Below are 25,639 nucleotides of genomic sequence, written 5' to 3' on the forward strand. Positions count from 1 at the left end.
AAATTCCTGCGCCGTGGTTGGTCGATTACAGATATAATGACCCGCTTTTCCGCGCGGTGTGGATCTCGAACACCCGACCCCATTGGCCGACATGTCATCACAATCACTCATATCAGTATAAAAAGACCCGCACCATATAACCTCGAAATAGGATCTCAAAAAAAAAAAAAAAAAATGGGTAGCTTCTCTTTGATTGAGCGTGTCATCCTTAGTGCAGGGGCTATGCTAATCTTCTCTGTATATTTTCATTTGACCATATGCCCCGAAGGGCGATATGTCATTCATTCAGTTCATTATAACCTCACTTTTTGGCAGAATTACACCGCCTAGGCTTGCAGGCCTCATTGTCTTGAGCACTAAGGAAGCTATTTGTTCTCTAGTGTATCTCTAAAAGTATATAAACACATGAGAAGCAGTGAGAATACATTCTAAGCAAACTAGACAGCATGGAACTACAACACAAGTTCATAGAGAGCATGTGGAATAATTTACAAAGAACGAAAGTGGGAAAGAAAGTGGTATCTTCAGAATCTGAGAATTTTACAATCAGGAACAATAAGAGGGGGAAAAAAAGGAAATGAAATGCTGGATGGCACGGAGGCCTCGTATGCGCCAAGAGATACCCAAAAGAAAAGGCCAGCCTGGCCACCAAACCCAAATGCAAATGATTGTATGGACCCAAAAGTACAAAGGAGTCTATGCTTAATTTTCAACAGCGTTGCGCCGAATCACCCATTTCCAGACACCAAAAATAGAGCAGTAGAGTCTTGAGTCGAAGGAGAACAAGGGAATAACGAATTAAAGTGTCCCCGACGATCAGGGAGAAAAAGAAAGGAGTAGAAGAAAGGCGATGTGGGCTCAGACGTGCGATTGAGAGAGACTCGATCTCGATCTCGATCGCTGAGACAAAGAGCGTCGGCCACGGCTAGAGGGCGCGCGGTCCACTGACGGTGCATGCTCGAAGAATGGAATCAGATCCGGGTTTTGGCTAGGGGGTGTCTTGGAGGTAGCGGAATACTCGTTCAAGATACGGTCATCAGCAGCGGTATCCGGGTGAACTTCAATGCCTTGCTCGCGATCAAGGCCGCTGTGAGGGCCGCCGTTTGTCGGGAAACTGATCTCGGGCTCGTTGTGGGGTCGCTCGATGGGAGACCATCCGGCAATACTACCAGCAACGATACCTGCCATAGCAGCGGCGGGTCCGAACGTCGAGTTCGATCGTGACCGTGTGTTCCGTCTAGAACGAGACTCGGGGGTAGCCGGCTGTGGGGTCGGGCTGCCGTTGTCGTTTTCATTGTCGCCGTTCGGCGTGGGCGGGGCGGAGGAATCACGAGAGCGGGAACCACTGCGGGACCGAGGAAGGAGTTCCTGGGGGTGTTGCAGCTTGTGGCGGATGTGTCGCAAACGGCCGCCGCGCACACTCTTGATGAAGGCGAGCTGATCGCGGATTTCCTCAAGGGCGGGGTTCCACTCGTAATTGCGGTCTTCGTCTGAGATAACCAATTCGGGACCCTTGTTGCGATGCCAAAAGTGGGGCACAAGCCTGGCAGCGAATTCATCTGGAATAAGACGAATGATCACGGCGATGGGTAAGGAGATTGCTCCAAGTACAAGACTCACGGCCCACTGCGAGCCTTGGTCAAGACGCTTCACAGAGAAAGCAGCGCCACCAACAAAGATGATCAAGATTTGACCTCCAATAATGATGAGCTGAATACCAATGAACCAACGGTTCTTCCAGATACCTTCCAGAATATTGAGCTTGTTGTCAATACGACGAGAGTTGTACTGGTTGAAAATTTGCATAAATACGAAAGTGTTGAACACCACAGTCTGCAGGTGGCCGTGATCCCAAGAGAAAATCTTAGATCCGGCGAAATTCAGAACGAAGGTTACAACCAGCTGATAGATGGACTGCCCAATGATCATCTTCCACATTGTCAGGGTGATGAGTGGATCGGATTTCGATTCGGGTCTGCGGTCGAGCACTGTTGGTGTAGGAGGGTCTGTCGCCAAAGCGAGAGCGGCGAAGGTGTCCATGATCAAATTGACCCACAGCAACTGCACTGCGCTGAGCACTGAATCCTCACTATCACTAGCTACTGCAGAGACGAAGGTGAGAATAACGGCGGTGATGTTGACAGTGATTTGGAACTGAAGGAACTTCTTAACGGCGTCACAGACGGTACGACCCCATGCCATAGCCTTGACGATAGAGGAGAAGTTGTCATCCATGAGAATAATGTCAGAGGCCTCTTTGGCAACTTCGGTACCAGTGATACCCATTGCAAAACCAACATCGGCGTTCTTGAGGGCCTGGGCATCGTTGGTACCATCACCAGTGACAGCAACAGTCTCTCCAAGCTTCTTGAGTTGGTTCACCAAGATCTTCTTATCATCGGGGCTAGAGCGGGCGATGACCTGGAGTCTTGGGATGATTTGGTTCATTTGGCGTGAGCTCAGCTTGCGGAATTTAGGTCCCTCAATGGCGATACCACCGGGTGTGTAGATACCACACTCCTGGGCAATAGCCTTAGCGGTTATGATGTTATCACCAGTCACCATTCTAACAAACACACCAGCCTTTTGACATGTGTATACTGCCTCAGCAACACCTTCTCGGACAGGGTCTTGAATACCGAAGATTCCCAACATTGACATGTCCTTAAAGATAGGTTCGAAAACTGCCTGGTTGCGATCGGTTTCCGCAGTAGGAGCCCCACGGGGTGGCCATTGTTCGAAGTCACGGTAAACTAGGGCAATGCATCTGAGAGACCGGGTGGCGTAGTTGTTCATAATATTATCAAGTGAACTCCTCTCCTCGTCGGTAACAGGAGCCTCCGACAGCGAGTCGGTGGGATCTCGGACAATGCGCGTCGACTTGGCGGCTAGAATCTCCGCAGCGCCCTTGACTAGCATTCTGTATTTTCCATTCTCCAGCTGGACCACAACTGCCATGCATTTGCGGCCTGAGTCGAATGGGAACATCTGCGCAAGCTTGCCGTTTGCTCTCGCTTCGCCAAGAGGCCCCATTCCGAGGTAATCTCTCGCGAAAGTCAAGAGCGCAGTCTCTGTCTTGGATCCAACGTATGTCTTAACTCCTTCGGCCTCGCCTTCAAATGCGGTTGAGTTGTACACAATCGATTGGAGCAAGACATCCTTCACCGAGGACGATAGGGTAGAGACGAAATCCGAGGGGGTTATTTCACTCTGGTCATCGGACGAGACACCAGAATACTTTCCGAACCGAGACGTGGTACCCAACGTCGCAGCCACCGCAGTCATTTTATTCTCCGTCAAGGTTCCAGTTTTATCAGAGCAAATCGTGGTAGCGTTACCCATGGTCTCACAGGCTTTGAGGTAGCGAACTAGGTTGTTGTCTTTAAGCATTCGTGTTGTAGCAAAGGCCAGAGCGAGTGTAACAGCCAGTGGTAACCCTTCAGGTACTGCGACAACGACAATTGTAACAGCAACAATGAAAATCTGCAGGAATGCTTGACCCTTGGCGTCTGCACCACCCTCGATGTCCTTGAGACGAACCAAAAATTTGATGAAAAGGACCACAAACAGCAACAAACCAGAAGCGAGACCAAGCTTGGCAATGTACTCGGCCAACTTGTTGAGCTTGGTCTGCAGAGGTGTGGTCTCGCCCTCCTCTTGAAGGGACATCATCGTCCGGCCGTAGGTGGCGTGCATACCGGTAGCAGTGACCAAAAAGGTGCCGACGCCCTCAGAAACCTTGGCACCGGAAATGATGAAAGGATCCATCTTCTTGAGATCTTCGTGCTGCTCGATTGTCCGGTACACTTCATCGCCTGGGGTTTTACGGAGAACGTCAGACTCGCCAGTAGCTGAAGATTCGTCGCACTTGAGGTCGTGGCCTTCGATCAAGATCCCATCAACTGGGACCATATCACCAGGTTCCAGAAGCATCAAATCGCCAACCAAGACATCGTGGATGGAAATTTCCTCCGTTCGGCCGGACCGCGTCACCTTGACTTGTCGATTTTCCTTCTTTTTGTTGAGTTTCGCAAACTGTCGTTCCTTTTGCCAATCGTTCGCTGCACCGACTGTAACCACGATAATAATGGCCACGAGGATTGCCAAGCCTTCAACCCATTCGACACCAGGTTCATCGGGATTTGCTGGATGGAGCGATTGCGGAATTCCCACAGCAAGTGAAACTGCAGCTGCAACCGTCAATAAGATCAACACCTTATCGTTGTAGGCAATCCACGCAAGCTCCCAGATAGATTTCAATTTCCTCTCTGGAAGCCTATTATCCCCGTAGACACGTCTGCGGTCGAAAAAGTCTTCTCCGCCCTGGGTTACGATGGAACTCTCGGTGGCGGGTGGCGGTGATGTATTCGGAGAGGCAGACTTGGGTATATTCTTCTTTGGCGAGGAAGGTGAGGAAGGTGAGACAGATGAAACAACCTCGTCAAAACTGACAGTTCCGTCAAGGGTCGTCTCATCAACACTCAAGCCACTTTTTACATCAGTTCGAAGCCCTTTTTCCAATCCTCGCAGACCTCCCAACGCGTGAAAGGCGCTAAAGCTTTTCGGGTTTAAAAGCTTGTTCAGCTGACCAGGGGAAAAAGCAAACTTGTTGTCCTCAACCTCGAACTCGGATTCGCGGCCGGGGTCTGGGGTCAGCGCATCCTCATCGTGTATGTCGTTTATGGGGGCGTTCTTGGCCAAATCGGATCTCGATTCGTGAGATGTTGAGGGCACATATGTTTCGCCGCCGTAGGTGCTCGATGTTTGACCAGTCTCATCCGACTCCAAGGAGTTGCCTCGAGAGCGTGTTCCAGGAACAGAGAGGAAGTTTGAGTGTGCGTCAGGTGCCTTCATCTTGGGTGATGAGATGTTGTGTGGGGAGGTTGGCCGGCTCTCTCGTTCACGGGCTTCGGAGGAGGCATTGGAGCGAATCGAGGCTGTGGATCGCATATCCGTAGGGGAAACACTGCCATTGTTTAGCAATGCTGTTGTGTCGGGGGCTTGTGCATTATCGGTGTAGGTCTGTGATCCTCCAGAGAGGACTTGGATGGGAGGGTGCCCGGTATCAGGGGAGTTCACGGCCGAGGTGTCGATTGTAATAGTCGGCGCGCGCTCTCTGCGCAGGGTTGATTGGCCCGGCTCATCTTTTGGGCGTGGGTCAGACATTGTGGGAGTGTCTATTCAATGCGCGATTCATGCGTGGCATACACCCTTGTAGATGGGTAGTTCATGTGGATCAGGAGAAAGTAGAGAATGATAAGAACTCCATAAACTCCTAGACTCCCCAGGTTGTAATGTAAGGGTTGAAAGAGTGTAAAAGTGTAAAGGTGTAAAAGATAGGAGAGGCAAGCGGCAAGGTAATACTTGCCCCCGTTGGAGACGTCAATTGTCTCTCCACTCCGACGGGTCGAGAACTTCATTACGGAGTACCCTAAATTACTTAGATTACTTAGATTACCTGGATTATACATTACCTACGTAGTATTGGATTTCTTCCCATTTTGTGGCCTTCGATTTCTCCACTTTGGGTATCCGCTTTGCACAGCCCCTACTGGATTTCGGATTATTTTATCGTAGATGATGTACCCCATTTCATCGATGATATATATAACATAGCCCATCAATCTTATAACATTCCTGTCTGTAAGAAAAATGAAGAAGAAAATTCTTCATATTTACGTGGGTAATTAACGAATAAGGAGCAAATCCCGCAAAGACCGCCAATACCAAGCTATATAGCGCCTGCACTGCCTCACTTGCCAAGACATGGACATGCTCAACATCCCGATTCGGCAAAATAAGGGGGCAATATGGAAAAAAATAATGTAAAAAAAATTTGAAGAGAGCTTGAATAATGTTAAACTTGGATCTATTTGGAAATGAAAGAATTAACAGATTCTATTAAAGCCCAGACGGTATCTATTCATCTCTAATCCAGCCACCTAATATGCCCTTGAACAAACCTTGAACAAAGTGATGACGTCCCCTATTTACAACGATGATCGACGTTGACGGAGTCCGACGTAGCATGTGCAAGACCTGTTCTTTTTTTCATCTATAAAATCAAACTCTGATTTCCGGAACTTAACGGACTAGTAGAACATCCCAAGGTTTAACTGGTTTCTCATGCCAAGGAACTTGCCATTGGGGATTATAGCACCACATAAACACAGACTCAGCCACACTCAGACCACATCTGATCCTTGCATCCAAGCATCGTACGGCATAAATCAAGGTACTTCGTAAACACAATGCATTAGACTGGCTCAAACCCATCAAAAGTTTGGAACTGTTACACAGAGCACATGAAATAGACCTAGCTCAGTCCTACGCAAATCCAAACCAGCCGAATCGGGCATATATATATATACGTACGTTGTACAAGATATACCTCCTATACTACAGATTTTCCATCAGCCCCAAAGTAACACCTGTAGTACATACCAAAAGATAGCACCAAATCTAAAATCTTATTCTCCTCAAACTAATCCCGACAACCATTCCACCACCTCCCAAACACACAGAGCCCAATTAAAACCCAAAAGCCTCAAAAGCAGGAAATGTCAACCTAGCCAACAAATATGGCCTCACCGCCGTCCCAGCCTCTGCCCAAGACCTCCTCACAAACACACCCTGCCCAGCATCAGCCGTCCCCTCAACCCCAATCCCACAAACCACAAACCCCACTAGCACAGCGCATCAATGTCTATGCACGCACACACCTCCCCGGCCAGACCTACAACCACTCATAACGAGTGTATTATTTTAGGCTTGCAAACGATCCCGATTCCTGTTTGCAGACTGGGACTTCGACGATGAGACTTTCCTCCTCGCTTGTTTGTTGCATGGTATTGGGACCACGGAGGCCAATATCACCGCCACCAGGCTAAGTTTTGAGTTCTTTGGCGGCGTGTTGGCATTGCGCGTCTTGCGGAATGATACCCATGAAGACGAAGACGAGGCTAATGTAGGTGTCCATGTTCGTGAGCGGGGGGAGTCTATCCGGGCTTCGGGCCCGCGACGGCCCCGCGTGAACACATCAGGGTTTGTTTCTCGTTGGTAATATCACCGTTATAGAACAATTGCTGCTGTTAGCGACGATCTTTGGTATTTATATGCTTAATTCTTATCAGCTGACGGCTCTATCCGCGCGGTCTAGGTGCTCTGCTTGTATACATATCCCTGCATACGTTCCTGATACCCCAGATCACTGACCTCTCCCTTTGGTATCTACGTCTGTGTGTATCAACATGTTTTGTTTCAAAGCATTAACCTCACTTTGTCTTGATCGAGATCTCATGGCTCGTGTTATCAGAGGCGAACTGCCGCATTGATCTAGGGCAAAGTTCCTGGGCACACAATCGTCGTACCTCGCACCTATCTGGCTCCCGGCCCACTAGACCCTCTCGACGAGGAGTATGACTCACCCAATGCAGCCAGCCAAGCTGCTACTCGTGATTTGATGGCAGGTCATCGGGTTCATCGACCACACAACTGGGACCAAAGGTTAAGGATAAGGCCGCGTTGACTGCTCTTGCGGAGAAGTTTAGTTTTGAGGTTGAGGCACTGAAAGTTCCAGCGTGACGGCAGGGACCAGAATGTCGTTGGAATATATAGGTTTGAATCCTGTATTGTGCCCCTAGTCTTCGCTTGTTATCCATATCCTATATTTATAAACATACACGATTGCTATACAGATTCTGTAACTTCACCTCTACCAGGTCTGCCTATTAATGAAGCTTCCATTACCCTGACGACCTGACAGTTTACTGGATTGTATTCATATCCCGTACCTAGTAAATCCCAACCTTCTATAACATACAAGTAAATACCTACTAGTAGCTGCTGGTAAGACCCCGACAACCTGATGACCCCCCCATTCAAAGATTCTTTATTCTGTTTGATTTTTTGATGCAAATAAAACGCAAATAGACAGAGGAAGTAGAACTGCCCCGGGGGCCTTCCCCTAACTAAGCCCGGAGAAGTCCACGGCTTCCAGGGTTGTTGATGACCCATCCCCCCACCTTACACCTCCGGACAAACACTCCTGATATGCTCACAGATCCGCTTCGCCGCCTCCTCGGCGGTGAAATTAGACACATCGAGTTCCAAATAATTTGGGTGGCTAGTGAAGCGATGTACATTCACTTCGCCACGGAACTGGGTGACAAGCTCTACGTCAGTCAGCTTCGAGTGCAATTCTCTATCCGACGAGACCAGGCGTTGCATATTGGTCTTTTCATCGCAGAAGAGCAGGATAGGTACGAGGACGGCCTGTCGTGCTTCTGCAGTTGCGAGATATTCTGCGCACACGGCCGTGCCGAGGTCGTCGTCGCTCTGGAAATCCGTAAAGATGTAAGTTGTGTCGAATGTTGCGGGCTCGTTGGCGAGGGCAGAGAAAATAGAGCTCCGGATTCCGCGGCGGAGGTTTTGATAGCCTGGCTGGGTGCGGTGGAGAACAGCGTCGGCGGGGTTTATCAGAAGGTGGTTATGCACGAGCTTTGCAGAAGGGAGTTGCTTTAGAAGGGAGTGGGCGATGGTGAGCTTTCCGACGCCTGGGAAGCCATTGAGATGAACTATCGGGCGCCGTGGTTCAGGGATTGATGAAATAGTCATAGTGGGTGTGACGTGGTGGACAGATTGCATTACAGAAGAGTTATGCAAGTGTGAATTATTTGTAGAACAGTAAGGCCCGGAATTTAGGATAACGATGGTGAGTGTCGCCTAGTTTCTAGGACAATTCTTTGTTTGTATAGATAAGTCTAATCAGAGATGATTTTATTGGTCATATCCCAGTGTTGTAGGGCCACCAAGCTTTACCTTGTGCAGGCACGCTAGATTTTGCACTCTCAGGAGTTTTAGCCACGAGGGCTGACCTGCATAGCGGGGAGGACAGATTGCAGCCCTTGAATGAGCGAGTCAGGTAGATCTAAGGCATTTCGAATGCAGGACTAGGACGATATAGGAGATTATTGTTGACAAACAACGATGTTGTGCATTCGTAGATGTCCTATTGACATGTAGTAGCTGTAGTAAAACGAAGTAACCTGTCCTCCTTCCATATTTGACCCAGTTTCGTTCATATCAGAGCCTCGCCGTTAAAAAAAACTCAAATCCACTCGAATCCCATGCTAATGTACACAGAACAAATCGTCGCTAGATCTACTGCTCCCGATCTGCGGACGATACAATCCCAAGCCTCTTCTTTTCTTCTTCGGAGATCGTGACATCCCAGATCTTCAGTTCCTGGCCCTTTTCGAAGGTGGTATGGTCCATTGGGGACTTGCGCTGGCTGGAGTCCCGGATGACTAAGGCCTTGCTCGACAAAGCGAGGACATCAACAAGCTCGGCCATGCGTCGTGACTTTGTAAAGGCGCGAGTAATGTGCTGGTAGTTTGCAGCCCAGATAGACACAATCATGCAGGATGTCAACAGGTCGTGGCGCTCGAGGGTGTGACTGGCGTAGTACAAGGCGTTGTGCCAATCAAGAAGTAGTTCCGGAATGTAGGTTGTCCGAATGTGTTCGAAGTCTTGCTCTTCCTCGGCTGTAGGAAATATTTAGTCTTGAGATTCCAATGCGAAAATATCGAGTACATACCATCGGTGGATGTGGGTAGCCAGTCTTCAGCGACCACTGCGCCAACCCAATCTTCTAGAATAGTCACGCATTCGTTCATGTCTTGACCCATGCCCTTTAAGGTACCCGAGTCGCGTCGACGTTTGGTCCTGGGTTGGTTAGCTTTGATGATGCGATGAAACAAGGAAAGGAAGGACTCACTTGGACATCTGCTCGTGCACCAATGCAAATTGCTCCACAGCATCAAACCCGAGAGCCAAACTCTCCAGGTCTAGAACCCTATGAGCTTTGTAGTATGCCGAAACCAGTGCAATGTTGTTGGAGCCGGAAAGACTTCGCCGGTGGAGGCTGTTTCGCTTTGATTTGGTGGGGCTAGTTGGCGTAGTTGACTCGGTATGTGCGCCCTCTTGCGGAGGCATCGAAATGATATCGGATCCGAATTTTTCAATTGAGATATCAGCCAACCGAATACGGAAACTCACCTCGCGAGCAGCGGCAAGTTTATCAGCAACTAGTAAAAGTCAGTCTGACGGTTTCTCAATAACAGGAGCGACAAAAACATACGGAAGAACTTGCGGTACAGCCAGGATCCAAGATCGCAAATCTTATCCCACTGGCCATCAATGTAACGAAGCCACTCCAGACTGCGGATCATCCTGTCGTCTTCAGGAGCGACGGAGGTCCCAATCAAGTCGGTCTTGGGTGACACCAATGCCCGGGAGCCGTCAGGTCGTCGCAGCACTCTCGAATAACCAGTGACTCCTCTGGAATGTTCAATCGCAGAAACATGTTCCTTCACCCACGCCCATTGAACATCAAGAACAGTTTCCATGTCAATATGATGTTTCCGCGCGAGCCGGACTTGCTGTATCTTCTCTTGTGGGTCAACAATTTCAATGAGAATCTTGGATAGAACTTCGTGTCCCATTGGCGCGGGGAGGAGAGACACGTAAAGAGGGACAAGGTGGAAGAGACCCCTGTCTTCCAGGTTGGCAACATGTCCAGCCACGATAACCGATGCTGTCTCAACGAAATGGGCATCCACGCGGGCGTAGCCCCTCGCACTGGCCACAACGTAAACATGAGATGCAATCCTGAGCGCTTCTTCATCATCAGCAGCTATGAGGAAAGACTCGTCTACTGGCTTGCGTGCAATCTCTGGGATGACAGAGCTGTTCCCATATTTGTCGGTGCTAACTTGAGATACAGCGTGCGCCAGAGAAGTGAAGAATGTGTCGTAGCCTTTGCTGAGAATGGCAGCCTGGATGTTGCGGAACGGATTACGTGCTTCGCCGCTGACCCGGTCGTTACCCCTGAGATAGACAAGGAACTTTTGAAGTTCTTCGTGCCCAGCCGGCTCCGGTTTGAATGCCACAGGGGTGTTGGGGGAGTGGCTCAGTTTCCGCTGGAATTGCTTGCAAAATCCTTGATAACGCGAGAGCACGACGCGGTTGAAGTACACGTAAAGGAAGTCGTCCCAGCTACGGCAGACACTGGCCGCAGCATCGGTTTCGCCAGAAAGCAAAGCGTAGACCGCTCGCTGGAATTCATCGGTATTTGGGTCGCGTGTTAGCGCAGAGCAAGCGGTGCGCCATGAATCGTGGGATCGGCTGTTCATCAAGCGTGTGTGGCCATCGTCAGATGGGTATCGAGAACTTCCCGACTTAGGATCCACACTAGAACCGCACAAGCTGACGGCCCTCCATCCTTCCAGACGAGTCTCTGCCCATTCACGAATCTTAGTCCAGTTCTCGCCCTGTCTGAGCATCTTCCAGCAAGTTATCCAGTTGGCGCGCTCGAAGAATTCGTCCTCCTTTTCTAAACTGTGCTTCTGACGAGTGATAGCATCAGGGTCGAGTTGAGTGACTAGCGGTTTCTGTTCGCCTTTGCTCAAAAGCGAGCGCGAGATTCCCGGGTCGTTGGGGTCGAGAGGCTGTGGCCAGGCGCGCAAACGTTTGTGGCCCTTGATTGACTCTTTGGTATAAAGCCAACCGGATGTCCACGTTCCTTGGCCCCTGCGCGAGTATTGCTCCATTTCCGCGATCAGAGTGTCGAACTCTTGGCTTCCTGTCTTGGAGGTCTCCTCCAACCATCGCATAGCAACCACACATTCAAGGCCATATTGGTCGGCATTGAGGAACTCTTCCCAGATCTCGCGATCGCTTGAGTAGCGGTGAAGGTTCTGGAAAGCTGTCTGTCGTCCGGCCTTATAACTGGCCCGGCTGGAGGGGTCGTCAATGCTGATCAAGTTGAGTAAGAGGCGCCAAGTGTCGGCCTCGAGTTGCAATCGCCGTATCTCTTCATAATTCTTGGTGTCTTGCGACCCGCTCGACCGGAAGCCTGCCTTTGTCCGGTCCACGGTCTGTTGGGTCTCGATTTCCTTGATTGCGTTGTTAGCAATGTCGCGGTAGCTCTGCACAAGCTTGTATGCTGCCTGGGCACTGTTGAAATCGTCGGTAGAATTGTCGCGCTTGAACTGATCTAGCTTATCGGCAAATGCTTCAATCTGGCGAGTGACGCGGTCAGCCGTCCGGCGAAGGGGGTGCAGTGCTTCCTGGGCGCCTGCGGCGGTGAACAGCGGGGCATCTGGGATAGAATTTAGCAAAGGCGATTCAGACATTAGTTCTTGAACCAACCTTGAGACTTGACCGAAACGCCAAAGGCAGACTGCATAGAATGCTCAGGATCAGAAACATCGGACCCGGTCTCCGATACCGTGTCGCCATCCATATCTTCATCCATGTCCTCATCTTGATCTTCAGATTGGTCTTCCGATTGGTCTTCCGATTGATCTTCCGAATTCAGTTCCTCGTCCTCCAATTCTTCATCCTCATCGTAAGATTGTTGCGAATCATCGTCAATACTGATGACCTCAGTTTGCCTCGGGGCAACCTATACAAAAGGTTAGAATATAGCAAAAAGCAAAGAACAAAGAACACGGGCGCACCGGTGTGAATGCCCCAGCAGCCGACCGAGTTAAAGGTGCCATGATGGGGAGACTTAGATAGAAGGGGAGAGAGAGAGAGCCCTGGAGAGGAGCTCTGTGAAATAAGTTGTGTTTGTCTCTTTTGGTTTTCGCGTTGACAGACTAACCCCAAACAGGACTAGCGGCAACATCAGAAGCTATTTCAACGAATTTTCGCCCGGGCCCTTCTCTCTTTCTTTTTCTTTTCTTCTCTAATGTCTATAGGCTTTCATTAGAGTCTCGGTATGAAAACTCAATTTTCGTACAGGTCCATGAGGCCTCTCTGCGTGCTCACGATTGTCTTATAATAAATGCAGTTCTTCAATTAGCCTGGGTTCCTCCATATGGAACCTCAGACCGCAAGGGAATTGTGACATCCTCCATCTTCGACATGGGTCACTTGAAATTTAAAAGATTAAAAATACATAAACCAGCCTCACTGCTTCTCTGCTGCTTGAGCTCGTTGTTTCATCTTCAGCCGCAGCAAATTTGCTTTAGGGCAGCTAAGGGTAGACGCCTGGTCACCTTGCGCTTGGTAGAAGGCATTGCAGCATTCGTACAAAGCATCAATTTGTGCCTGGCATTTGTCCTCATTGAAGTCATTTTTCTGCAAGCAATCTGGCTTTGGTTAAGCTTTTGTTTTGTGTGAATATGCTATCAATTGGAAAATACCTTGAATGGCGCACTGTTGCATTGTCAGTAAGAGCTAGCATACCACCTAGGCACTCTTTAAATGGACGCCTTTAGGACAGGAACACATACAGCACGCGGTTTGCAGGGTTGATCGTGCGACAGATCTTGCTTTAAATTACCCTACAAGGGTCTTTAGCATCTAGGCAATATGTTCACAATGATAAATCTCATACCATAATGCAATTCTCAACCACTGTACTGTACAAACAGTTGTAGACACACTGTTCCTTGGAAGTGACGAAAGTGATAGAAGAGCCAAACGCAAAATAGATTCTCCGCCTTCAGACCGTGGGGCGAGTGCGCTATTCTGCCGCCGCCGCTGATCTCTCTTCTTCCTCTCTCTTCTAACTTCGTTTCCACAACCTTCACTATCTCGCTCCTGAGCTTTCGTCTTCTAGGTGAGTACTTCATAATTCAGATGTGCCCTCCAAAAAGCGTCGAATCCGCGGGCTAACCATCTTTGAACTCTTCAGACATAATTCAAAGCCCCGCTTGAACAGGTTCCTGAACTCGCTTCTACCGTTGTAAGCATTCTGCCTCGTCGCTATTCCGTGCCCTACACGAAGTAGCCGCCTAACAAAACCCAGACTACAACATCCATTCATCATGTCCGACAAAGAAGGCGCCGCTCCCGCCACCGAGCACCTGAACATTAAGGTGACTGATAACAACAACGAAGTTTTCTTCAAGATCAAGCGCACAACGCAGCTGAAGAAGCTTATGGATGCCTTCTGCGAACGCCAAGGAAAGCAAATGTCTACTGTTCGTTTCCTATTTGATGGCACCCGGGTTCGCCCTGAAGATTCGCCCGAAACTGTATGGACATCCCCCACCCCTCTTTTTTCGCCATCCATTGGTGTCTCGGAACTTTGAAACTGACTGCAAATAGCTCGATATGGCGGATGGCGACACCTTGGAGGTCCACCAGGAACAGATTGGAGGTTGCTAGACCAGAAGCTCTACATGCTAGAGTCGCACTTCCCAACGAAACGAGGCTGCTGGGGTGACATACGTGGGGGGATACGCTAGGGCTGATGGCCAGCAGTGGATAGAGGATCCTCATTGACGGCCCATGGGCGAAGGGCGGCGTTCATACTGCTTTTTTTCTTCTTATGAATGATGATTATCAAAGGTCACCTAGTCTTCTCTGCAGACTTTTAGGGTGCTTTCGCTATAACAAATTTCCCTCGAGGTCAACTCGACCGCATCCCGTAGTTTGATTTTGGCATAGGCTTTGTATTTATACCTAGGACCAAGAAACTGGGGCTTGTGTCAAACTAGTAGAGACTACTCTTTTCTAGGAGAGTGCAAATGTTACCACATTGTCTCGTTTATTATCGCCTTGAATTGTCTACTAGATCTCGATGCACATTTGTGCGTCGATATATACTATTGGTTGTCTCAAGAAACGAGTTAACAATCAATTCTTGGGCCAGAGAACCCGCATTCGATTGACCACCAGTGGATGTCTCTTCTCCCTGGGCTAGTAAAGTTCAAGAAAAACGTAAAACAACAAAGAGCCACCTATTCCCTGGTCCATGATAATACACCACGCAGAGAGAAGACATATAAACAAGACCAATTCAACAATATGTACACATGTATCGAGGGCCGATAGCCCCTGATATTATCCAAGATTTTCCCTCAAAGTATCCTAACTGTTCCAAATAGAAGCCTTCATCTTTTCTTCCTCCTCTTTAGCTTTAGCCTTCTCTTCACGCTCGCGATTCCGCCTCCGGATCTCCTGTTCCTTAATCGAGCGATCGTAGGCGCGCTGCTGCTCCGTCCGCTTCGGAGCGCGGATCCCCAATGCACCGGCTATCAACCGCTCCGCAACGGCAGTCTGCTTCTCCGGGCGACGGGTGGGAGGTCCCCGCGACGAAGCAGGAGAAGCAGCTCTCGCCATCCACGGGTGGGAAGTCTGCGGGGAGATAGGTGTGGGTGGGGGATCTAGCGGTCCCTCGGCACTGATGGTTGGCGATAGCACCGGGCTAGCATCTTCATCGCGGGGCTGAGCTTCCTCGCTTTCGGGATCAGAAAGGTCTGCTTCATCTTCCCAGGAGTCTGCGATGGGTTTGCGGGGTATTTTATTTGAGGTCACGGCTGCTGTGGGGATTTTTTTCACGTTTGGTCGGGAAATGTCTTGCACTGGGCCCTTTTCACCTATGGACAGGTTGCGGAGTGTGGATTCGAGTTCGGCGCTTGGATCAGACATGGCACTAGCACGTGGGAGTTCGGGTGTAAAGGGAAATAAATATACAAGAAGGGTACGGAGTAGTTAATGGTCAGGAAGATTAAGAATACAGTTCAATTTAAGAAAGATGTCTCGGCTCGAAATAGAACTAATGGCGTCAGCGCCGGGTGGCATCCTTGGTCGATCGTGGAGAAAAAAAGAAGGGCTAGACCTTTCTGGTTCGGCTTTGTGCCTTAGGATTGTCAGGCATCAATATAGTCTTCTATTTTTATTTCAGGGATAATAATGATAATCGAACATGTTTATAATGAATTCTTTAGGGGTTTAATGTACTTATAGCAACTTCAAATTATATGATGCCAAGTTTTTATTTGACCCCTTACATTGAAAACCCCGAAGCTAGCAAAAGAAACTGACTTATAGATCATTTCCCCCAGTTTGATGCCTATATGGAGTATCAAGCTATTGGTAACCTACATTAGATGAAGCAATATAACAATAACAATGCGGAGTAGCATAGTACACAATAAAACATCCCAAAAAAATGCTCAGTATCATTTTTGATCCTTTGACCTTCTATCTGTCTATAAATTCTCTCTAAACCCCTGCCCCCCCTCTACCACATGTACCATCATCGTTCTTTTCCAACATCGAATTGCAGAGCTACCATACCAAAATTATAAATATGAAATACGCCATCGCTACCGTCGCCATCCTGGCCAGTCTGTTCGGCCAAATCATCGCCTTGAGAAGTACCGGGGTCTACGAGATTCAATCCGCACGCTCTGGAGATGTTTGGGGGATTCAACAATCCATCGGTGTCAAACATCAGGTTGAGATAGTACACTACACCCGGAAGGTAAAAAAGCCGAGCACTGGCGTCTAGTCGCTTCCGGTCCCGACTTCTTTATAGAAAACATCTACACCGAGGGGATGCTTGCCTGCAAATATCAGTGCAAAGTGGACACACTTGGAAACGATGCACAGCTTTTCAGAGTCATCCAGAATGATGATAATACCTTCACCTTCCAACTCTCGGGAACTCCGCTAGTGGTAGCAGCTGGGGAGGGTGCTGAGTTGGAAGCTCAACACTCGGATCCATCAGTTGATGCGGCCTTCCTTCTTCATCCAATCGACAGCGAGTGTGAGTGACTATAATTACCTTGCCTTTGAACTTTTCAGCTATTAATCTGATATCTATCATTGAAATAGAAACAGGATGACACGAGGCTTCTACTTCAAAGTGGGCATTTTGGTGATTGGCCATGATTGAAAGGGAGATTGGTGATTGATTGAAACCATGCCAGGTGAATTAGATGCTTTCTAAGGTTGTACTAAGTAGATAGTTGATTAACTGGAGAGTGACACATCTCGAACTAGAGATACATACCTTTTATATCATCCATGAAATACCTATTATCTAGACTATATCTAGCTCGGATTGCAAAATAATTGCTTTATTAGGCAATATCCCCGAGGTCAGCACAAAGGGGCTGGACTGATTTCCGGTCCCGGACCCTCGACGTACAGCTTTAAGACTAGGACGAGGTTTCTAACACAGTAAACGCCATTTACGATGGACTATGAAAGAGAAGAATCATGATGAGCATATATTTATGACCAAGTCTTACTGCTGATCTCGGTTTACGCCTTCTACAATGTGCTGTCCAGCCATATCGGCATACCTCCACCGGCACATCTGGTGGATTTAATATACTTAACCTTTGAATCAGCCCATTCGAGGCTTTGCTTTGACATGTAGGGCGAATAAGAGGTTTAACCAGGCAGTGAAGTTAGAACAATCTACCATACTTGCAGTATTTTCAGATTTGACAAATGAATAGTCAACAAAGGTTTACCCTGGAACCATGCCTTTCATGCAGACTTCATCTATCATGGCCGAGAACTCTGGGCACCATGGGCCCTCAAAGAAAGATGGACGTAAGAAATATATGTGTGCGTCTATAGCTATATATATATCTTTGATATATAAAAATACCGGGAGAGAGAAAAGAAGTTGGTTTCTCTTCGTGACTTTCTATATGGAATATCCAAGCATATTCCTTTGGAATCATGGTTGAAATCCGCGCTGCAGCCATCAAATGCACGGAGGTGACTCCCCAATACCCAGTTGAGAACACCATCTACGGCTACGCGCCCGACTTTGTGCTGAGCATCGAATTCTGTTTGATCTTCGGTGTTTGTTCTTTGATACAACTCGGCCAGATCATCAGATGGCGCCTATGGTCGTTTAGTGCTGCTGTGCTTCTCGGTTCTTTGACTGAGATGATTGGTACGTCAAATTGCAACTGCGCGAAAATAACAGGTTGACTGTTCCCGAAAAGTATTGACACAAGGGAATAGGCTATTTTGGTCGCATATTGCTCAACCAAAACCCATATTCATCCGCTGGTTTTAAGACGCAGATTTGCACTTTGACAATAGCACCTGCTTTCTGGTCAGCGGCCATATACCTGACGCTGAAGCATGGCGTGAACATCCTGGGGCAACAACACTCGACACTAAGGGCGAAATGGTATCCTTACATTTTTGTCACCTGCGATGTCATCTCGTTGATTCTCCAAGGCGCTGGTGGTGGCCTTGCGGCAGCAGCTAAGACATCCAAAACCAGTGACATGGGCAGTAATGTCATGCTAGCTGGGATCGTTTGGCAAGTTGTTACCTTGACGGTATTTGGGGTCATGTCGGGCCACTTTCTTCTTCGTATAAAGAACGCCCCGAAAGATGGATTGACGGCGGAGGCCCACAAAGTTTGGAACAGTCGCAATTTCTGGGTGTTTTTCTGGGGTATTTTTGCGTCATTTATGACAACTTATATCCGTTGCGTCTATCGGTAAGTCATTGGCTAAATCATTTCAATCTCTGTAAGTACTAATATTGGGGTTCCCAGTATCGCGGAGATGGCTGGTGGGTGGAAAAACCCCATAATGCAGGAGGAACTTGATTTTACAATCCTTGAATCGATGTAAGCTACCCTTTGGCAAGGCAACCGGTTAGGGATTTCAAGGAGCTGATATGTAATGGATCCCAGAATGTGTGCTATCGGTGTAATAGCCCTATGCGTCACCCCTCCAGGGTACTTCTTCCCACAAATGCGTTCAGATTATGCTGGACCAGTGAAGAAAGCGAAGGAAGTGAAGGAAATGAAGGGATCTATTTTACTAGAGCTAGAGCGACGATGCAAATATCCGGATCTTGTTTGATTCTGGTGCGATTACATTACATGGACCGCATTTTGCCGAGATGGTGGTCCTCTTGAGGAGATTTGATCTTTTATATCGAAAACACTTCTCTCTAGATATCTTAGCAATAGTCGGACCTTTAATGTGCCTTTTCGTTTCTTTCTTTGGGGGGTTATTTTTCAAAGTGTTTTTCTATCTCCTTTCAGATATTCTTGAAAATCTTTGTTTAGATTGTATAGATTGTATGATATCTGTCCTGGGGCGTCTGGCGGAGCCACAGGAGGTCGGCCTGTCAGTATCTCCATCTTGAACTAGACGATGTGTTAGAGGTATTTGATGAGGGTCGGTGCTATCGCCCACGTGCTATCCCTGATAGGCCAATTGTAATAAGGGCCAAATGGTCTCTCCTAGGAGATCTGAAGGATTCACAAATGATAGCTAGTTCCTGCAGCAAATTCCCAGCGGGGCCTAAGCCAGCTGTGTTAAGCGGACTTTACATCAATACTGGTCATAATAGTGCTGGGGTGACTCAGCCTGGGCAGTGGCAAGGTAATGAGTGAGCTCCTTTTGGGACAAACACCTTCTGTGCCGATTTCGGAGCAGGTCTAGAGTTTTAGTGGACATTGTGTCTCCTATGTCACTTTCATATTTTATTCTTCTTGGTAGAATAGATATAGGCCTTGTAGGCTCAATACCGGGTCGCGGACTAGAAGCTTCATTAAATCGTTTCATGGGATTGAGACAGAGATCTATGCCGATATGTTCTGTCTAGTATAACCACATATAAACTTGGAAATACTGTAATTATTGGCCTTTAGCCAATGCAATAACCTTCTTTGCAGCCTCCTCAAATCCATCAAATGCATGCAAAGGCAGGCCACTTTCCGCGATCTACGAATATCCATGTCAGCAACTAGACAATGGTAGCGGATATTCAGATTAACACTTACCATTTTCTGACCTAATTCCTCATTCGTGCCTCGCAGTCTCACAACCACAGGAACCTTCATACTCAAGTCCCTGAAAGCCAAGATAATGCCCTCAGCAATCATGTCGCAGCGAGTCAGTCCGCCGAAGATATTAACAAAGACAGCCTTGACGCGCGTGTCAGAGCAAATCACACGGAATGAAGCCTTGACAGTCTCCGAAGTAGCTTTGCCACCGGTGTCAAGGAAGTTTGCGCAGTGGCCACCGTGGATAGTGAGGGCGTCAACTGTGTTCATGGCAAGGCCGGCTCCATTGACTATGGGATATTGTAAGTAAATATTCTTTTATTTTGAACGAGGTGTAGATCGCAATACATACCAAGTGTGCCAATGCTGCCTTCGCCTTCCAACCTATTGTATGTCAGTAAAGATACAGATCAACCTTGGGAGTCATGGATGTACTTCTACATACTTGACGTAAACAATTCCGTCCTTTTCGGCTTCAACTTCCTCCGGGACTTCTTCTGATTTATTTCGAAGTTTGTGGATATCTTCCTGTCGACCCGAGCTGCGGAATGCAGCATCGTCGAAGCCGAAACGCGCACCGTAGATTTCCAAAGTACCATCAGCGGAGATGCCAATGTGTGTCTCTAGTGTAAAGGCTTCCTTCTCCTTGTAAATTTCCCAAAGGGCTTGCACAATTCCTGCAAGCTGCTTGTGTGTAGAAGGTGGAAGACTCAAATGGGAGGCAACAGTAGCGATGACTGAGCTTTCGAATTCCGTCTGAGCGTAAGGAAATGGAAATTTCTGCGACTGAGCTGTGTTAAAGTCGGATGTCGGCGAAGCAATAATGCATGGGGATAAAGCTGTTCTGTCGACTGTAATGGAAACAGAAATAGAACCATCAAAACTGGAAGCCGCCTCATTCACAGGGATAGATTTCTGCTTGAGGATATCGAATGCTTGGAACTGCTTGATGTATAGATTACGCTTGTGTTCAGCGATCCGTCTCGAGACTGGCGTAACTCGTCTCATAGTATGAAACCCGCGTTTTTGTGAGCTAGTCCCAGAAAGTGGCTATGGGCATGTCAGTATACCTTAAATCGGATCCAGAAAAGCACACTCACATTTGTACCCGGCCGGCTAGACTGATTCGCGAACAAAGTCTTCATCCCTTCGCCGAACTTCTCGGGATGGTTAACCATAACCGCGCCAGCACGTTCAAGCGCTTGATACTTGGTTTCTGCGTCTGGTTCCCCAGGCGCAGCCCAGGCACCAGCATGTCCCATAATGCGCCCAGGGGGTGCTTCCAGTCCTCCAACAAGGGCCATAATGGGCCTATCCAATATCAGCATTGCATTCGGAAACCCCAAAGACCACCTAAAAACCAAATCAAAGACACAATAACTTACTTGGGATCCACAGTCCTCCGTCGGTAATCCTTAATCCACTCAGCAGCATCCATCTCCGCCGTACCCCCAATCTCACCAACGAGGATAATACCCCGAGTATCAGGATCATTCTCGAAGAGAGTGAGAGCATCGACAAAGTTCGTTCCAGCCAACACATCACCGCCCATACTAATACAAAGACTCTGACCAAGCCCAGCGCGAGTCGTTGACGCCACAGTCTCATAGCTCAATGTCCCAGACTTAGCCACGATACCGACATTTCCCGGCGCGAAGCAAGGTAATGGCTGGAAGCCGATTCTGCATTTGCCAATGGCGGATATAATGCCTGGGCAGTTTGCGCCCACTAGACGGGTCTTAGACTGTGTTTGGAGCATGGAGTGGATCTGTAATACTGTTAACGAGGATATTTCAACCTTTACCAGCACGATTAATCATGAGCAAGTCATACCCGAAGGATATCGTGGATCGGTACATGTTCCGCCACAGCTACGACGAGTGGGATTTCCGCTTCAATGGCTTCTTCAATGGCTTTAGCGGTTTGGTTTCCCGGAACATAAATCGCGGATGCATCGGGTTTTGCCTGTTCTTGGGCCTGGTAGTGCTTGTCAATCAACTGGTTAAATTACATCCTCCCCAACAAGAGGATAATCAATCTACCACTCATACCGCTTTGACAGATGGGAAGACTGGTAGTCCTAGATGTTCACCTTCAACACCAGGCTTAACGCCTCCCACGATTTTAGTGCCCCATTCAAGAGATTCCTTGACATTGGCAGTCGCTTGTCTTCCTATGGTAGGGATTAGCATTTCATGCATTCCATTGCGGGAGACGTTTCAATTGAAACAAACAGAGAGAATTACCTGTAAATCCCTGGAATAATACTCTGGTATGTGCGCCAATCTTGAGGTTTGGTAGCGTGTCCGCATAACTGGCGGTGCGGGGGGTGGTTGTGAAGTGCCTTGTTAGGGGGTCCGCAACTGGGGCGCCCGTTTTGAGAGGGCGTGTAAAGTCATGGCGTTCAGGGTGGAATACACATACACATGTAGATTTATACAGTGATTCTATAGAATGAATTATATGCAATGTTGAATTTGAAATTGAAACTCAGATATGTTAAGAAGGCTATAAGCTAAGTCGGCTAATCCGGTGTCGGAGATTTCCCCACATTTGCCGAGGGTGTCCGATTTTATACTAAGGACTCTTGAAGATATAAATTCATATAATTGAAATAACTAGATACTCTCTTCCGCTGCAAGCCTACAATCAATACTCATTAAGATGAAGCTTCTTCCCCACAAATCTCCGCCTAGCAGGCTTCTCGCCGCGTTGTTCCCGTTCCGCATTGAGACCCTTAAGCGCATGAAGAAGCATACCAGCATCAAAGAAGCCATCTAGTAAGAATAATAAGTTAGCAAAAGAACCACAACCCAAGGCACAGAAGAAGAGGGAAAAACTTACATCCGCCCATCCCATCATCCTCCATAAAGCTACTCTCGGCAGCCGAAGTAGGCGTCTCAGCACCTTGCCCACCCCCACCTCGTACAAGCCGACCACGTCGATGCGACTCAGACTGCAAGCTCTCCGCGAGTGCCTCAGTCTCTCTCGCACGACTGGTACGCGGACTTGTCGGCTTGCGATTCGTCGCGCGCAACAGCTTCCGAATCTCAAACAGATACGACTCAAGCGTGTGCATAAGTCGCGAGGTCTGTCTGTGCTTGGAGCTCGCGCAGATCGAGATCGAGTCATCCTTAATAATATATCCAATGCCGAAACCGTCGGCGGATGTAGGACCGAAGCCGAAGTGTCGCAGACAAGGGTTCCCGCAGTTCGAGGTCGATAGCACGCTGTTGTTGATTTTGTCCCAGCCGGGGTCGGCGAAGATAGCGGGGGTCGGCGCGGATGTTGTGCGGTAGGCGCGTGTGCTGCTTCCTGGCGAGGAGAGGCCGTCGTCTGAAGGGGAGGAAGAGGAGAGTTTTGGTGATTCGGGGCCCTGGCTTTGGGTTTGGGATTGTGTTTCGCCGGGGCTGGAGTATCCGCCTGTTGAGCTGGTGTCCGGGAAGATGCTTTCGTCGAAGGAGCGCTGCCAGAGGCAGTAGAGAGCGTAGAGGTGGCGGTCTGGGCCTTGACCCTTTGAACATTCCTTCGTGGCCTCTGTGTGCTTTTTGCATGCGACGCGGAGAGCGTCGACTTTTTGTTCGGCGGCGTTCTCACCCCAGAATGCTGTGACAAAGTCTATGCATTGGGGTGTTACGGTGCGCACGGCTTCCGTGCGTCCGTGTAGGAACATCTTTGTCATGGCTGGTTCGTAGGTGTTTTCAACTCGGCCATAGAGGCCGTAGTACGCGGCTTGGAAGGCCATCTGGATGAATGCGTCTGGGGAGAACCCCATTGAGGTTATGAAGTTCTTGCCGAAGCCTTCGAAGTCCAGGACTTGGAATTCGTGCTGGCAGAGCAGGTCGGAGAGGTGGGATTCAGCGAAGCGGAGCGCGATGTTAAGCTCGGGTGTCATGTCCCATTCTAGTTTGCGCGGTGTCGTGCTCACGTTTCCAAAACTTTGCGGGTCGCGCTTCGCTGGGTCGGGACTGCTAGTTGCCCATAGGCTTGGGGATTGACCGTTGATGGTCTTTGCGAAGCGGAGGATCGTGTCGGTGTACACGTCGCTGGCAAAGCGTAGCACTGTGTGGCCATCCACACCGGTATGCTCGAAGTTGATACCGGCACTACCATTTTCGCAGACGATGATTTGCAGCTTGTCGTACCACCGGTTGGTGCAAGTTCCAACCTGGACGCCCTTCACGACTTCACTTGTGCCACAGAGCATGTTAGCACAAAGCTCGGACGTGGTGGATGGCTCTGTGCCGTCCAAACATAGGACAAAAAGCGCGGTATCGACGATGTTCAAACACTCCGCATTATTAGATCTGGAATCTTTCGTCATGATATCGCGTAGCCCCGACCAAACTTTCCGATTCTCTGTGCTGAGTACACCCAAAGCACCCTTCGCAGCCTCATGAAGCGGGGTTTGAGCCGCATCCTCAATGATTGCCTGCAGGTTAAGCGAGATATCCTTCTCACTCATGATCAAATCGCTGTTGTCATCCAAGACGTCAAACCAGTAGAACTGTCCCCGACACATAACAACCATGTGTTTGGCCGAAGGGTCCTGGCTAATGACACAGCCATTATCGGTAGGCAGACGTGCCGTTCCAAAAAGGCGCGAGTACTGATACATGCAAAGAGGTGTTCCTCGCACGGTATCAGGGGGCAACTCCTCCCGACGCACAGCTCGAACAAATGCCAATGATGAGATTACCAGCGATGCAGCTCGAGTCACTTGGTGATTTCTGGCGGGAGTTGGGTCGTCCTCCAAAAGGAAAAATGGATTGAGATTCAAAACAACGGCTGCGAATATTAGCTGAGCGCCGAAAATGCCGACAGGAATCCAACTTACGATTATCGAAATTCAAGTAAGAATCATACCCTAGCCATGATCAGCTAATCTCCCACCAAATCCTGGGTTATGAATAGACTTACAAAATTGCTCGATATAACTTGTCTTTGAACCAGCGTACGTCTTAAGCCGTTCTTGCAGAAGAGGACCATCGGTCTTTAAAAAGTCCCGAACAGCGGCCTTGGTCTCTTCATGGTCACGCGGGCTCTGCAAGCCTTGCAGAGTATCTATGTACCGACGACAGGTATCCTCCAGATCGGGAATAGGAAGCTTAGGCAGCGAATCCTGATTTGCGAAAGTCAAGCCCTGGCTCTTAGGGGTATGGGGCTCAGCAACCTCAGAGGAGGGCTGCTCAGTAGGGACATTTGGTCTCATGACCGTGTGGCCTTGAGGGTCAGACCCGGATCTTTTGTTTGAGTCGGTGTCCATGGAATCACCGAGTGGTTTGGGGGCTGTGAAGAATCGGACTGCCATTGAGGAGTAAGACATGATGTTAGATGTGTTCAACGTTTCCAGAGAAGTTAAATCAGGCGTAGGGACTAGCGAGGACGGTGGGGATTGACAGGAGGCGTAGGGCTGTGCGGTAGAAGTAGTGGCAGTCTTGGAGGCAGTATGATGGCATTGAGACTATGTCATGTGCAAATGCAGACAGATGGACAAGGGGACGAGGGGATGAAAAGAAGATGTATGGAAATATACGAAGGTCACAAAATAAAGATCATGCAGAGATAAGAAGAAATCAAGGCGGCGCGAGACAGGAAGAGAGCAAGGTAATTTTATATGGGGGAATTATAGAGTCGACGTCTGTGGATCCGGCTCGGGCCTAAGGGGAAAAGGAAAAGAAACACAGATTGAGCGAGGTACTTACAGAGCACTTGTCCAATAGTCCAAATAGTATGCAACCCCGAGGTGCGGGTTAGTGTGACCGGGTGATACGGTGGAAGAACGGAATGATAGCGCCGGAGAAACGGATGAGTTTCGCTGTACCGTTTGTCAGATGTCAAAATGATTGCCAACAAAAGAACCTCGTGGACAAGTAGTTTATGGTTTCTACGGTGCCCTTTTAAGTGCCATGGGAGATCCAGAGGGTTTATAACATGTATAAATCACACCTTAAAAGTCTTTTCCATGAAGGATGACAATGGAACGGCTTTGTCGTGGTCGGATATGCCCCTCACCCCGTGGGGATAATTAAAAGGGAGATGATAGGGTAGGAT

The 25,639-nt window shown here is 48.7% G+C and overlaps 11 protein-coding genes across 11 annotated transcripts; 5 read left to right on the plus strand and 6 right to left on the minus strand.

Moving 5' to 3' along the window:
- Window positions 1-858: 858 nt before the first annotated feature.
- On the minus strand, window positions 859-5,166 carry pmcA (putative P-type calcium ATPase; the record flags this gene model as incomplete). The annotated part of the gene is made up of 1 exon (XM_056870042.1): window positions 859-5,166. One exon carries the CDS (start codon window positions 5,164-5,166, stop codon window positions 859-861), a length of 4,308 nt encoding a protein of 1,435 aa, XP_056734826.1.
- Window positions 5,167-6,581: 1,415 nt separating this feature from the next.
- N7487_002296 (putative urea hydro-lyase/cyanamide hydratase) lies at window positions 6,582-7,063 on the plus strand (the record flags this gene model as incomplete). The annotated part of the gene is made up of 2 exons (XM_056870043.1): window positions 6,582-6,704; window positions 6,770-7,063. The coding sequence occupies 2 exons, from the start codon at window positions 6,582-6,584 to the stop codon at window positions 7,061-7,063; spliced, it is 417 nt and encodes a 138-aa protein (XP_056734827.1).
- Window positions 7,064-8,025: 962 nt separating this feature from the next.
- On the minus strand, window positions 8,026-8,616 carry N7487_002297 (uncharacterized protein; the record flags this gene model as incomplete). Its single annotated transcript, XM_056870044.1, has 1 exon — window positions 8,026-8,616. One exon carries the CDS (start codon window positions 8,614-8,616, stop codon window positions 8,026-8,028), a length of 591 nt encoding a protein of 196 aa, XP_056734828.1.
- Window positions 8,617-9,162: 546 nt separating this feature from the next.
- Window positions 9,163-12,566, minus strand: N7487_002298 (nucleoporin Nup84/Nup107 family protein; the record flags this gene model as incomplete). Its single annotated transcript, XM_056870045.1, has 6 exons — window positions 9,163-9,545; window positions 9,599-9,726; window positions 9,779-10,088; window positions 10,142-12,163; window positions 12,214-12,469; window positions 12,525-12,566. The coding sequence occupies 6 exons, from the start codon at window positions 12,564-12,566 to the stop codon at window positions 9,163-9,165; spliced, it is 3,141 nt and encodes a 1,046-aa protein (XP_056734829.1).
- A 412-nt stretch (window positions 12,567-12,978) lies between these two features.
- On the minus strand, window positions 12,979-13,411 carry N7487_002299 (uncharacterized protein; the record flags this gene model as incomplete). The annotated part of the gene is made up of 4 exons (XM_056870046.1): window positions 12,979-13,160; window positions 13,215-13,227; window positions 13,305-13,355; window positions 13,409-13,411. 4 exons carry the CDS (start codon window positions 13,409-13,411, stop codon window positions 12,979-12,981), a joined length of 249 nt encoding a protein of 82 aa, XP_056734830.1.
- A 95-nt stretch (window positions 13,412-13,506) lies between these two features.
- Window positions 13,507-13,763, plus strand: N7487_002300 (uncharacterized protein; the record flags this gene model as incomplete). Its single annotated transcript, XM_056870047.1, has 2 exons — window positions 13,507-13,633; window positions 13,654-13,763. Coding segments are annotated over 2 exons (237 nt in total), but the record flags the coding sequence as incomplete, so codon positions are not given.
- A 78-nt stretch (window positions 13,764-13,841) lies between these two features.
- N7487_002301 (SUMO family protein SMT3) lies at window positions 13,842-14,184 on the plus strand (the record flags this gene model as incomplete). Its single annotated transcript, XM_056870048.1, has 2 exons — window positions 13,842-14,051; window positions 14,125-14,184. 2 exons carry the CDS (start codon window positions 13,842-13,844, stop codon window positions 14,182-14,184), a joined length of 270 nt encoding a protein of 89 aa, XP_056734832.1.
- A 705-nt stretch (window positions 14,185-14,889) lies between these two features.
- N7487_002302 (uncharacterized protein) lies at window positions 14,890-15,450 on the minus strand (the record flags this gene model as incomplete). The annotated part of the gene is made up of 1 exon (XM_056870049.1): window positions 14,890-15,450. One exon carries the CDS (start codon window positions 15,448-15,450, stop codon window positions 14,890-14,892), a length of 561 nt encoding a protein of 186 aa, XP_056734833.1.
- A 664-nt stretch (window positions 15,451-16,114) lies between these two features.
- Window positions 16,115-16,581, plus strand: N7487_002303 (uncharacterized protein; the record flags this gene model as incomplete). The annotated part of the gene is given in 2 exon segments (XM_056870050.1): window positions 16,115-16,288; window positions 16,303-16,581. 2 exon segments carry the CDS (start codon window positions 16,115-16,117, stop codon window positions 16,579-16,581), a joined length of 453 nt encoding a protein of 150 aa, XP_056734834.1.
- A 921-nt stretch (window positions 16,582-17,502) lies between these two features.
- On the plus strand, window positions 17,503-18,419 carry N7487_002304 (RTA1 domain-containing protein; the record flags this gene model as incomplete). Its single annotated transcript, XM_056870051.1, has 3 exons — window positions 17,503-17,722; window positions 17,794-18,283; window positions 18,341-18,419. 3 exons carry the CDS (start codon window positions 17,503-17,505, stop codon window positions 18,417-18,419), a joined length of 789 nt encoding a protein of 262 aa, XP_056734835.1.
- A 1,017-nt stretch (window positions 18,420-19,436) lies between these two features.
- Window positions 19,437-25,126, minus strand: N7487_002305 (ATP-grasp fold subdomain 2; the record flags this gene model as incomplete). The annotated part of the gene is made up of 13 exons (XM_056870052.1): window positions 24,506-25,126; window positions 24,423-24,452; window positions 22,430-24,373; window positions 22,242-22,362; window positions 21,832-21,929; window positions 21,637-21,758; window positions 21,419-21,583; window positions 20,971-21,353; window positions 20,686-20,896; window positions 20,031-20,635; window positions 19,938-19,969; window positions 19,583-19,875; window positions 19,437-19,523 (listed from the first exon to the last, which is right to left on the minus strand). The coding sequence occupies exons 1-13, from the start codon at window positions 24,909-24,911 to the stop codon at window positions 19,437-19,439; spliced, it is 4,497 nt and encodes a 1,498-aa protein (XP_056734836.1). The 5' UTR covers window positions 24,912-25,126.
- Window positions 25,127-25,639: the final 513 nt, after the last annotated feature.

This window comes from Penicillium crustosum (assembly GCF_028827405.1).
Source record: "Penicillium crustosum strain IBT 35664 chromosome Unknown utg000001l_segment0_segment0, whole genome shotgun sequence".
Classification (NCBI taxonomy): domain Eukaryota; kingdom Fungi; phylum Ascomycota; class Eurotiomycetes; order Eurotiales; family Aspergillaceae; genus Penicillium; species Penicillium crustosum.